At 40.0% G+C, this 13,202-nt stretch overlaps 1 protein-coding gene across 5 annotated transcripts in view; it reads left to right on the top strand.

Annotated features, from left to right (window-relative positions):
• Nucleotides 1-13,202, top strand: part of ZNF143 (zinc finger protein 143) — a 43,258-nt gene that overhangs the window by 10,433 nt on the left and 19,623 nt on the right. For 3 of the 5 annotated variants that reach the window (XM_045291063.1, XM_045291064.1, XM_045291062.1), the window contains exons 6-11: nucleotides 3-199; nucleotides 1,387-1,461; nucleotides 9,500-9,619; nucleotides 10,043-10,102; nucleotides 10,624-10,699; nucleotides 11,199-11,324. In XM_045291063.1, coding sequence (XP_045146998.1) covers nucleotides 3-199; nucleotides 1,387-1,461; nucleotides 9,500-9,619; nucleotides 10,043-10,102; nucleotides 10,624-10,699; nucleotides 11,199-11,324 — 654 coding nt within the window. The remainder of the gene's footprint in view (nucleotides 1-2; nucleotides 200-1,386; nucleotides 1,462-9,499; nucleotides 9,620-10,042; nucleotides 10,103-10,623; nucleotides 10,700-11,198; nucleotides 11,325-13,202) is intronic. The other 2 variants (XM_045291066.1, XM_045291065.1) reach the window with 1 other exon arrangement.

Below are 13,202 nucleotides of genomic sequence, written 5' to 3'. Positions count from 1 at the left end.
AGACAGCTATGACCAGAGTGCATTACAAGCCGTTCAGCTGGAAGATGGCACCACAGCTTATATCCACCACGCAGTGCAAGTCCCACAGTCTGACACCATCTTGGCAATTCAGGCTGATGGGACCGTGGCAGGTCTGCACACTGGGGATGCAACAATTGACCCTGACACCATCAGTGCTTTGGAACAATATGCAGCAAAGGTAAGGTTTCTTATCATGTTATCCATGTCCCAAGGGCAGTAGCCAAGTTCTAGAAAGCCCAGGAGGTCAGGAGTTCTCCATGGAATAGTGGGAGACTTGGGAACAAAGTCCAAATACCAGAGGACAAATTCCAGATCAGAGATGGAATGAGGGAGAGGCTGAAAAGGGCATCCAAACCTAGGTTACAGGGAAAGGTACTCTAAGAGTAGTGAGATGTAAGTCGTGACCAACTGGTGCTGTCCAGAGAACATAACCAGAAGCTCTCATTGCTGTGCTTAGCCCACCAGGTAAAATCCCATGGAGACACACCAAGCTAGATCCCTTAGAAGCTGTGATTGCACTAAGACTCCCTCACTCAAAGAAAGGAACACTTACGACTGTCAACCTTTCTCCCATCCATACACATCTTTGTAATGAAATATTCACTGAAGTAAGAAAGGAAACGAAAAACCAAACAACAAGAAGCAAATGTCTCAAATGTAAATATTTTTATTTTCCATTAAAGGAGGCAGGGAAGCATACTATAAACAAATAAGAAACGGAAGTCAAAGTCAAACCCAGAGAATGTCAAGGAGAAGAAAAGCATTTCTGTTTAAAAAAGAAAGAAAGAAAGAAATATTGGAAGAAAAAGAAGGAAATGGGTTAGGAAAGCACATAACAAATGAGATGGGTAGTATAACTCACACACACACAAGGAAAAATTTCCGTAAAGAAATAGTAAAGTATAGGGGCCCTGCTAATGAATTAAGTGGAACTCAGAGATTGGAAATGGTAAAAGTTTCAGCTAATCTTTACATCAAAAGAGCTATTATGTTTTTTATTCTGCTTCAGAAAGTTTGTAGGAAGATTTCATTGTCTTTCAGCTCCATTTTTCTACAAACTTTTTGAAGCCCCCCCTATATGTCTTACATAATTTGAACATTTATGTACTTTTTATTAATGAAATTTTCAAATGTGCACAGGAGATAATAGCTCTCCTTGTACCCATTACCTTGCTTAAGCAATCACCAAATTATGAGACTTTTAAAAAATTCACTTTATTAAGGGCTCATACAACTCTTATCACAATCCATACATACATCCATTATGTCACGCACATCTGTACATTTGTTGCCATCATCCTCAAAACATTTGCCTTCAAATTATGAAACTTTTAAAGCTTTATTTTACTCCCACCACATTTCTAGGTATCCATTGATGGCAGTGAAAGTGTAACCGCCACTGGAATGATAGGAGAAAATGAGCAAGAGAAGAAAATGCAGGTATTTAAAGCTATTTATATAGAGATACACATATATGAAATCATTCCTTTCTGTTACCATTGCTAGGTGCATCTGTGCACCACAGCAGGTATTTAAAGCTATTTATATAGAGATACAGTACACATATATGAAATCATTCCTTTCTGTTACAATTGCTAGGTGCATCTGTGCACCAAAGCTTGGATAGCGGAGTCATTGCCTCTCCAGAAAGATCCCAGTTTAGGAAACACCTGTGTGCCTGGGGCAGCAGCTTTCTCACACTTCCTCAGCTCACAGGGTTGCCCATATGGATGGAAGTGGCGCTAAAGGAAATAGGCATATCAGTGAGATCCAGCTACAGCCTGTTTTCCTGGGTCCAAAGTAGCGTTGGAAACCAAGAGTTCTTCTGACCACCCACCCGTGGTGGTTTGTAGGCTCCTTGTTTGTTTGAGGTGAACTTGTTTGTCCCTAGAGACTCCCAGTCTACTTCATTTTTTACTTTTCCTCCACTTTTTTTTTTTTTTTTTTGTCAAAGCCACTCAAATCACTATTTATGGTTGCGAGATAAAGGATCTAGAAGGATTTGTTTTTGCACAGGGGAAGGACTTTTTTTTTTTAAAGAAACAGACTATATAGTTTTGTTTTGTTTTTTTACATAGTCTATAACACAAAATGAAATCAACAACATCTTGTTAAACCCTCCTCTTTTTTTCTCAAATTCCAGCCGCCCCCGGCCCCCCCCTCAAAGCACACACCCCACACACCCCCAGTTCCCTCCCCATCCCTGGCGGCCTTCTCCCACTCATCAGCCTTGTCTGTTGGTGTATAAACCATGTTTCTTCTTTGCTTTTCTTTATAACAATGGTGATATTAAGCATTTATCTCTGTGAGATTGACTGAGTTTGCTGAGCATAATGTTCTCTGGTTTTGTCCATGTCTTGTGGTGTTTTAGAGAGTTATTGAAGCATAAAATGTAGCACAAATGTAGCCGAGCTTGTTTGTCCATTCTGGATCATTTCCAGATTCTTTTTCAGCGGCTCTGTTCTTGCTGTGACTTAGCCCCCCACCCTGCTTTTTTATTTGCTACTTCACTTTTCACCACATCTTGTTTCTCCTGTTTCTTACTCATTCACTCTGTGTTTTCCTGTTCAAAGTCTGGAGGGCACACCAGCCTTTGTACCAGCTTGTTTTCTGGGCTGCGGGCAGCCTATGAGTTAGCTCTCCAGTGATTGAAGTGCACACCCCATAACCAGGGACCAGTCTAGAGCAGCAGTGCTACTGAAAGTTCTGCAGGAATTGCAGAGACGCTCGCCCATAGTTAAAAAATTCAGACATTGTGTAATTGAAATGTGTTAGGGTAGGAGAGAGTGATTGTTTGGAACTTACATAATCAGTATAGCATTTTCTTGCTCTTAATTTTCTCAGCAGTTATAGCTAACATCTTGCTGATTGCTTCTGCTTTCTCTTTCATTCTTGTGTAAGTTTTATCATATTTAACTCTCATTCTTTAAATTAATGCTTTGGCCACATTTTTCAACTTGAACATTAGCATCACCACTTAATGACTTTTTTTTAAAATCATGTATCACAATCCATACATCAATCCGTTGTGTCAAACGCATTTGTACATTTGTTGCCATCATCATTTTACACTTAATGACTTTTGAATCATACTGTTAGGGGTTATTAAGAAAATTAAATATCTATAGTAATAATAAGTGATAAAATACCAGGAATCACTGGGAAACATTTGATGCTAATAAGCACTATTAAGTAGCCAATATTTTTGTTTACCAGCTGAAGCGGTGCCACGGATTGGCAGCAGTATGAACACATTTTTCAATTCACCAAGTCCATCAGCTTTGAAATCATGTGATTTTTTTTAAATTACTATCTTTTTTCTTTTTAAAAAAATCATTTTATTTATTGAGCGCTCTTACAGGTATCACAACAATCCATAGTTCAGTCACATCCAGAAGTTGTACGGTTGCTACCACAATCAGTTTCTTTTTCCTTTTTAATCACTTTATTGGGGCTCTTACAGCTCTTATAACATTCCACACATCAATTGTATCGAGCATATTTGTACAGATGTTGCCCTCCTCATTTCAAAAATATTTTCTACTTGAGCCCTTGGTATAAGCTCCTCCTTTTTTCCTTCCCTCCCCAACCCTCACACCTTCGTGAATCCTTGATCAATTGTATATTGTTATTATTTCATATTTCACCCAATGTGTTAGTCTGGGTAGACTAGAGAAACAAATTCATAGACACTCATGTGTATAAGAATGAGCTTTCACCTTCCGGACACAGCCGCTAAAGACAAAGCGGGTGAATAAGCAAATGTGGCGAAGAAAGCTGATGGTGCCCGGCTGTCAAAAGATATAGCATCTAGGGTCTTAAAGGCTTGAAGGTAAACAAGCGGCCATCTAGCTTAGAAGCAACAAAGCCCACATGGAAGAAGCACACCAACCTGTGTGATCACAAGGTATTGAAGGGATCGGGTATCAGGCATCATCAGAACAAAAAATCTTATAGTGAATGAGGGTGGGAGTGCGGAGTGGAGACCCAAAACCCATTTGTAGGTCACTGGACATCTCCTTACAGAAGGGTCTTGGGGAGGAGACAAGCCAGTCAGGGTGTGATGTAGCAACGATGAGACAGACATACAGCTTTCCTCTAGTTCCTGAATGCTTCCTCCTCCCCCAATATCATGATCTCAGTTCTACCTTACAATTCTGGCTAGACCAGAGGATGTACATTGGGACAGATAGGAACTGGAAACACAGGGACTCTAGGCCAGATGAGCCCTTCAGGCCCAGTGGTGTGAGTGGCAATACTGGGAGGGTTGAGGGTGAGTTGCAAAGAGGGAACCAATTACAAGGATCTACATGTGACCTCCTCCTTGGGGGACAGACAACAAAAAAGTTGGTGAAGGGAGACATCGGACAGGGTAAGCAAGATATGACAAAATAATAATTTATAAATTATCAAGGGTTCATGGGGGGGGGCGGGGAGGGAGGGGTGAAAGTGAGGAGCTGATGCCAGGAGCTTAGGTGGAGAGCAAATGTTTTGTGAATGATGAGGGCAATGAATGTACAAATGTGCTTTACACAATTGAATGTATGGATTGTGATAAGACTTGTATGAGCTCCTAATAAAACGATTAAAAAAAGAAATTGAAACTAGCAAAATAAAAATAGGAGCTTTATATACAAGAGCAGTTGAATTTTGAGAAAACATTCTAGCCCAGCCCAGATCAAGTCCATAAGTGTGATATTAGCCCATATGTCCGATACCAGTCTATAAAGTCCTCTTTAAACTCAGGCAACACATGCAATGACACCGAATGCAGGAAGATCACAGGCCAGTGAATGGAAAGTCTTGTGGGTCCAGTGGCATTGTAAGCATCTCAGCTCTGGCAGGGTTCTCCACGTGGCTTCTCCATTTCCCAAGGTACGGGGTCTATTAGTGTAGGGCCATGTGTCTTGTTAGTAGAGCGTCTCGGAGTGAGCAGAGAGAGAAAATGTCTCGTGCCTCCAAGGAGGAAAATTCAGGAGTTCCCAGAATTCTCAGGAAAAGGCCATGCCCACACAGAGGCCTCATTGGCTATGATCCAATTGACAGACTAGACTCCACTCCTTCACTCTTAATCCTCTCAAGTCCCAAATTGACACCAGACTGTGTAACTACCACACCCACATTTCTATTATTTGTCCCTTTCAGCAGGTGTGTGTGTGTTTGTGTGTGTGTCTCTATATCCAACCTTGTGATGGGTTCCCCCGTTCTCCCCCTCTCCCCTCCCTGACCACAATCAATTTCAGTACATTTTCTTCTTGTACTCCTTGGTATCAGCTCCCCCTTTTCCCCTCCCTCCTCTACCTCTTCCCCCACTGGAGCTCATTTTTTTTCCCCCCATAATAGTTTTGGATGGTTTTTGCCACATTTTACATGATCTAATACATCTATTCAATACAATTCTGTTGTTCGATCCCATTGAGTGGGATTATACAGTCATCAGTGCTATCAGCTCTCTCTATTCCCCTCAAATTATGTGATTCTTGGCAGCATTTTCAAGTCTTTGAATTCATATTACTTTACATGTGAATAAAAGGAGACTAAGATTTTTTATCGTGCATGATGTCAGATTTACCTAAGTCAAATTCTTAATGAAATGCAGACATTGAATTTGTGCACATCTGTTTGGGGAAGCTTGTGATTACTGTCACTGCCTTCAAACCCCACTATTCTTCGTTACATGAAGAAAACAGCATGGTATTGAAGTGAAACATAATTTGTCATCAAAAGCCCAGCCTGAACCTCCACTCTGCTATGTAATAGTTATGTGACTTTAGGTAATTTGCATAATTTCTCTGAATGTAAGAATCCTCAACTGTTAGGATTTTTGCCTTACCCACCTATTGGGGTCTTAGAAACCAAATAAAATTTACATATGAAGTAGTTGAAGTAAACAGTAAGAACACAACTTGTAAATTAGTAAGCACTGTAGCGATTTTAAACATGTTATACTGTGACAGTTCAGAATTCTTTTTTTTTTTTAAATCATTTTATTAGGGGCTCATACAACTCTTATCACAATCCATACACACATCAATTGTGTAAAGCGCATTTGTACATTCATTGCCCCAGAATTCTTTTTAAGACTTACTTCAAATCAAATTCCATGCGTATTAGAGATCAGAGTTCTTTGGTTTGGCCAAGAGCTACTCAGGACTCTAATCGTTAGCACAGAAACTAGACAAGCTAAGCTCAAGCACAGAGAGAGATAGTAAGGGTGCAGCAGTACTGCAGGCATCCAAGAAAAGGGATTGCTGAGCTTGACAGGAACTAGATTTGCAAAAGAGTCAAGATCAGAGGGTGATCTTTTTGACCTCCTTCTCTAGTCCCTCAGAAGCCTTAAAACTTTTTCTTCTGGAGGGAGGGGGGAAAATGAGGAGCTGATACCAAGGGCTCAAGTAGAAAGAAAATGTTCCAAGAATGATGATGGCAACAAATGTACAAATGTGCTGACACAGTGGATGGATGTATGGATTGTGATAAGAGTTGTACGAGCCCCCAATAAAATGACCAAAAAAAATAAAACACTTCTTCTATCTCTGCTGGCTTTTCTTCGCAAAATGGGCTGTCTTCACATCTTCGATTTGTACATGCTTTTTCAGGTTCACCACCTTCAAGCAATTCAAGATTCCCATTTATTCTCTGGTCAAATTCCACAGAAGGCATTTGTAGACTCAAATTGACTTTTTACTAGGTCACAAAGTCAAGAGGTCACTGGCAGTGAGTGATGTCGTTGCCTGCTGCCTGAAGGATTTGCAGCCTGGGGAGCCTTATGGAGCAGGTCCACTCTGTGCTACGGGCAGAACTGCTTCAGTGGCAGGTTGAGAGCATGCAGTCACCACAGAGTCATTCAAAATCAAATGTGTGGGGAAAAAAAAATCAAATGCGTGATGGATCCAAAGTGCTTCTGGCAGCACTTGCCCATGTTGTATCTAAGTCATCACTGCAGCCTTGGTTCTGAATGCAGGCCTGTGCTCGTAGCCAAAAGAGTATCACCAGAGTTAGATATTATGCTTCACTGCACTACTCAAGTCATTAACTTTATTCAAAGCTGTGTTTAGTTTGAGTACTCATTTGCTACACCTGAGATCGCATAAAATTGCATGAGCGGAAAAAAAGGTCACAAGTGAAAAACATTTAAGAAACTCTGGACTGTCTTATAGGCTAAATTCCCAGCATCTTACCCTGACATTAGAGACTCTTCACCGCTGCCTCATCCCTTGGCACACACTACCCTGACACCCCACCCACATAAGTCTCACTCTGGTGGTATTTGGAAAGGTGAGAGCAGGTCTCATAGAGGTAGGAAGGTGATGTGGCATTACATCATTCTTTGTGTAGACATTTATCAGTCCTTAGCATTTCCCTCGTGCCCACTGGAAAGACTGTGCAAGATTTTATTTAAGTATTTAATCAACATATGCCCACCTTTATTCAGAAACTTTTATCTATAACCCTTGATGGATACCACTATAGTACAAGACAGTGGTTAAATAGCTTGTCATTTAGCAGTTATCCTGCGATTTACTACTTGTTTTTAAGTTTAACAATTAGGAGGAAAAGTCGCATGTAGAGTCTGTATACCCAGTAGTAGCTTTTGGCCATGGTGAACCATCTTTTGTACCGTTATCAACTAACGCAGGCTGCCTCTCATTCCCCTCCCCATATAGCTTCTGTAACACCTCCACTCTGCCCATACCATTGAAACACGTGTTCTACTGTAGTAGATTATTACCCAGTGTGAAGAGGACCTGACCGGACCCCAGAGTGTAGATAGCTTTATTACAAAAGATAAAAATGATTTTTAACAAGATGTTTTGACATATATTCTATGGTAAGAAATAAACAAGCCTTCAAAGTATATCTACCTTAATTTTTATTTTATGTAAACACATCATGTAAATGAACCAAACCTATTAAGTCATAATTTTGTCCAGATTATAAATCCTAGCTTTCCTGAAAATGGAACCTATATTAAAGTCAATAAAAATAAATTTGCATCCATTTTCACATCAGAAATGAAATTCTGTATAGCATACTCATGTCCTTAATAATAAGAGATCAAAAACATTAAGCAATTAAAATACATTCATAAAATGTTTGCTTAACAAAAAGTCACTGATGCAAGGTAGTGGGATTGTGGCAGAATCTCTTTACCAGAAACCTGAGAGAGTTGAACATCATCTGCTTAATTCTTTTTTTTTTAATCATCTCATTGGGGCCTCGTACAACTCTTATCACAATCCATACATCCATTCATGGTGTCAAGCACATTTGTGCATTTGTTGTCATCATCGTTCTCAAAATATTTACTTTCTACTTGAGCCCTTGGTATCAGCTCCTCATTTTTCCCCTCCCTCCCTACCCACCTCCCTCACGAACCCCTGATAATTTATAAATTATTATTTTGTCATCTGCTTAATTCTGATAAGACTTTTATTCCAGGTTTCTCTTCCAGTCTGTAATATCTGTAGTATCTCCTCAGTCATGATGATCTTTCTCCATTCTGAAATCCTCACGATATGAAAACGCTTGGTGTTTGAGCCATGGGGCAGTCTGTGCAGACTGCGCTCTGTCACTACGGGGCTCACTGACCAGAGGGCAGACATTCTTTACTGTTTATAGGACCTTTCTTTCTAAACTGGGTGCTCATCTTTAACCAAACCCACCGTCGTCTAGTCAGTTTCGACACCATAGCCTTACGTGGGTTTCTGAGGCTATAAAGCTTGACAGGAGCAGACAGCCTCATCTTTCCATTCAGGTAGGTTTGAATCACAGCCCATCAGCACTGAAAGGGTCTGTGTCTCTTTAAAAAGAGTTTTAAAATCCGTACTGTTTTATGAATGTTTGTGGTGTTGGATCTCTCAAGGTCAGCGGTTCAAAACCACCAACCACTCTGAGGAGAAAAATGAGGCTTTCTACTCCTGTAAAGAGTTACAAAAGGTTGCTTCCTTTTTAAAGGTTTCTTCTTAATTTTTCCTTTTTTGTCTATGAAGTTGCTGTTTATTTATTTTTTTGGCCTGTTTGAAGTATGTGTGAAACAATGTTGACCAACAATAAACTGGAATTTTATTTTGCTGAGTTCTAGCAAAAAAAAAAAAAGAAGACAGTTAGTCTTGGAAACCCATAGGGGAAGTTCTGCTTTGTCTTTCAGGGTTCTTTGAGTCAGAATTGACTTGATTAGAGTGAGGTTGTTTGTTTGCTTAGTTTATTTTATTTATTTGTTTGTTTTTAATGAATACAGATTGTTTTGCAAAATATAATATTTCCTACAGTGACTCAGCTGGCCAAAATGCCTCATGTTTGTGTAAAGGGAAAATGCTTTCAATACTGGTTTTAGGATACACATCCTAAAATATATCCTGTGATGACTGAGTCTGAAAAAACACTTTGCAGCCTTATCTTTTCCTTCTGAAAATGGTAAGCTTGCCTGTTTTATTTCTGTTTAAACATGTAGTAATGGTAATTTTGCTTTTTCTAGATTGTCTTACAAGGACATGCAACAAGAGTAACTGCTAAAGCTCAGCAGAGTGGAGAAAAAGCATTTCGATGTGAATATGATGGATGTGGAAAATTATATACAACAGCTCATCACCTGAAGGTACATATGTGTGTAAAAGAAGTGCTGTACCCAATTAGGAAAATACCTAGGGCATTAAAAGTTGACATGATATAGTTGTGGCTTTCAAAATCCACTTTAAGTTTTTACCATTAAAAATCATACGTGGTCAGTTTTGCCATGCTTATTAGATACAGACACACGCACGCACATGCACTCACAGTCACACAGAAGCCTGTACAGACGTGTGCTGTTGTGCTTCAAGTCAGCTCCTCCCCCTACTAACTGTGCCAGAGTGTAACTGCCCATCCACTCAGTGCCACCAAGGTGATTCTGACACAAAGTGACCCTACGAACAGGGTAGAAGAACCTCTGTGCGTTTTCCGAGACTAACTCTGTATGGGACTAGAAAGCCTCATCTTTTTCCTGATGAGCAGCTGGTGTTTCGAACTGTTAACTTTTCAGATCGCAGCCCAATGCATAACCACTATGCCACCAGGGTGGGCTCCTCAATATGTGGGAAAGGTCAGTAAACGTTTTCTTTATATTGTTATTCATCTCACAGCAACCCTTTAAGGTAAACACGATTATGTCCCCCCTTCATAGAGAGGATTTTGAGACTTAAGAGTAGGTAGGCTCTTGTGGCCACAGAGCAAGGCAGTAGTTAATTCATGCCTGGAGCCTAGGCCCCTCTTAGGGCAGCCTCCACACACTTATCCCCATCTTGTGTGTGCTCTTTCTTCTCATTTTTTCTTTATGTATTAAGAAGTTATATTCTCTATAACGTACATAATTTCTGTAAGATTGTGATGTGGGTGAAAATTTACAAACAATTGGCCTTCCATTCAGTATGTCATACATATTTTGTCTTATGAGATATATTCAATATGTAGACCTGTATCGAGAATTAGCGGGCTGTGCTTTTGTGAAAAGTTGTTTTAGGAGACATACCAACAACAAAAGGACTTAGTGAGGAGGGGAAAAGTCTGTGTTGACCCTATGTGAGGGATCCCTAAAGCAACTGTGACTGTCTGCTTCCTTAACAGGTCCACGAGAGGTCTCACACAGGGGACCGGCCTTATCAGTGTGAGCATTCCGGCTGCGGAAAAGCGTTTGCAACAGGTAGAAACAGGAATCCTCCTTGTTTCTTGGTGGTGCTTAGGGATGGAGTCTGAGTCTGAGCGTTCTCTGACTCAGCAGAAGCACATGACTGGTGTTTCCGTCTCTCTTACCTGTGTGTTGTCCTGCTTGCTCTGGCCCTCGCTTTTCTGGCTTTTCTCCTCGGCCTTATTTTGGTGCTTTTCGCTCCGCTGTGTGTTTTCTTAGGGTCATTGTACAAACCACGGAGAACTGCCTGCCCAGTGACACATCCAGAACTAGGCCTGATAGCTGACCTCCCGACACGCACTCTTCTTTTTATTGTGGGCTCTGATTCTACCATGAGCATTTCAATTCTTTTATGAGCTGTGAGCAATGTCTATAGTACTTTTCTGTTGTTCACCTAATACTATATCATGCTTACTATATTTTTCAGTGTATTTTTGTAAAGGAAATACCTTAATCTGAATGTTTAGGGGGATAAAGTAAATGGGATCATTTTTTTCCTTTAATTTTCTTTAAGGTTATGGATTAAAAAGTCATTTCAGAACTCACACAGGAGAAAAGCCATATCGATGTTCAGAAGACAATTGTACTAAGTCTTTCAAAACTTCAGGAGATCTTCAGAAACATATCAGAACTCATACAGGTACTGATGCAAACAGAGGATGATATATAGGCGAGGAATACTTCATTTTGCGGGAGAAGACTTGGAGAGGGAGTCTCTAGAAAAATTTCAGAGAATTAGTGTCTAGGGTATGTCTCTTAAGCTCCTGGAAATCCATGCACTTTGCTGTGTGTGTATGTGCACATCTTTCCAGGATGAAGGCTGATTTTGAAAATGGTCCATGTCTCAAAAAAAGGTAGGAACAATGGCTCTAGACTGGTGCTTCCCACAGTGGTCAATAGCAGTCTGGAGGGCACTGGAATGATACAGAGGGACTGCAAAAGCAGATATCTATGCTTTATCCTGGATTATGGGCTGTAATGCAAAAGTCTTTAATTGCCAGGGGGACGCTGAGTAATTTTTTTTTTTTAAGGGGGTGGTAAGCCTAATAAGTTTAAGAACCTGTGCTCAGACCTTCAACTGTATATAAGTTTCAGGAGTTATTTGCCTAGCTTTATACTTGTAATTAGGAGCCTTGGTGTATAATGGTTATGCATTGAGTTGCTGTCCACACGGTCTGCAGTTCAAAAGCACCAGCAACTCCAAGGGAGAGAGATGGGGTTTTCTACTCTATAAAGAGTTAGAGTACTGTATTTTGTTATTGTTGGTGGCGTTACTGACTTTCTGTTGTGTATCTCTCCATGTATTTTGGTTTATGAAACCCTTGTTGGTGAATCTACAGAGACAGTAACTGGAATCAGGGTCCCTGTGGGGCAGCCGGGCAGGGTGGCAGTAATGGGGAGCCAATAGCAAGAAGTCCAATTAGGAGAAAAATATGTTGAAATTGTTTTGTGACAGTAATTGTAAAACACTGCTTGATGTGACTGAATGATTGAATGGTATGATGTCTAGATTATGTCCTAATAAAATTATTTGGGACAGGGTAGAATTACAGTCTTGGAACCTCACAGGGGCAGTTCTACCCTGCACTACAGAGTTGCTGTGAGTCAGCATTGATTCGATGGCAGTAAGAGTTGAGAGAGATACTTGTAATTAGGAGCTAAACTAAGACCACAGCCTAAGACACCCTGTTCCTTCCCCATTTAGTGTTTTTATCCTGCATCAGGCTGCTGCTGAGAAAGTATCTGAGCCCCCAATAGCCCACAGAAAGAAAGACTTGTTACTTCTCTGTGGTCTCCTCCCCTCCAAAATTTCCTTCTCTTGTCCCCCTCCCCCTATATTTTATTTCTTGTGGAATTGGTATTAGAAAGGTAATTATTTGCTATGGATTGGAGCTAGAAATGTTTCAGAAACAGTTGATAAGATATGTTATTACGGTATATACTCAAGTATAAGCCAACCCGAATATCAGCTGAGGCACCCAATTTCACCACAAAAACCACATTAAAAATGTGCTGAAAAACTCAGCTTATACACAAGTATATACGGTATTTGTTGTTGACTAAAGAATATAGCATAAGATAGTTTTGTTTGGGCTTTTGATACAAATATTTTAAAACATAGTATGTTAACTTTGTTCCTAAATGCTTTACTGATAAGTGCTCTGAAGTAGTTTAGCAAATTTCCATGGAGGAGTTTTCAAGCCTTTAAGGTTTAACTTTTAGTTCAAATATCCCAAATTTGGCTTTACTCTGCAATATTTAGGAACAAAAGTGTAGCTTCTCCTTTCATTTCATCTATACATTTACTCTTACCTGTCTTATCAACTCCAGATGTTTCAAAATTCTTGTGATTTTTTTATTTGATTTGTTCTAAAAATCTATTAAAAAAAAACCAATCATCTTAGTGCCATTAATATTTACCAAAAAAGTGAACTCTGATTCCTTTGGTGGCATTCACTCAGCAAACCGCATGTTCATATATACCAGCTTTCAGATCATGAGTATTTTATTTCAGGGG

Source organism: Echinops telfairi, unplaced genomic scaffold (genome assembly GCF_000313985.2).
Source record: "Echinops telfairi isolate 266 unplaced genomic scaffold, ASM31398v2 ScPeMD7_60;HRSCAF=208, whole genome shotgun sequence".
NCBI lineage: Eukaryota > Metazoa > Chordata > Mammalia > Afrosoricida > Tenrecidae > Echinops > Echinops telfairi.
The sequence above is the reverse complement of the archived record's forward strand: the minus strand, read 5'-3'. Positions and strand labels throughout refer to the sequence as shown.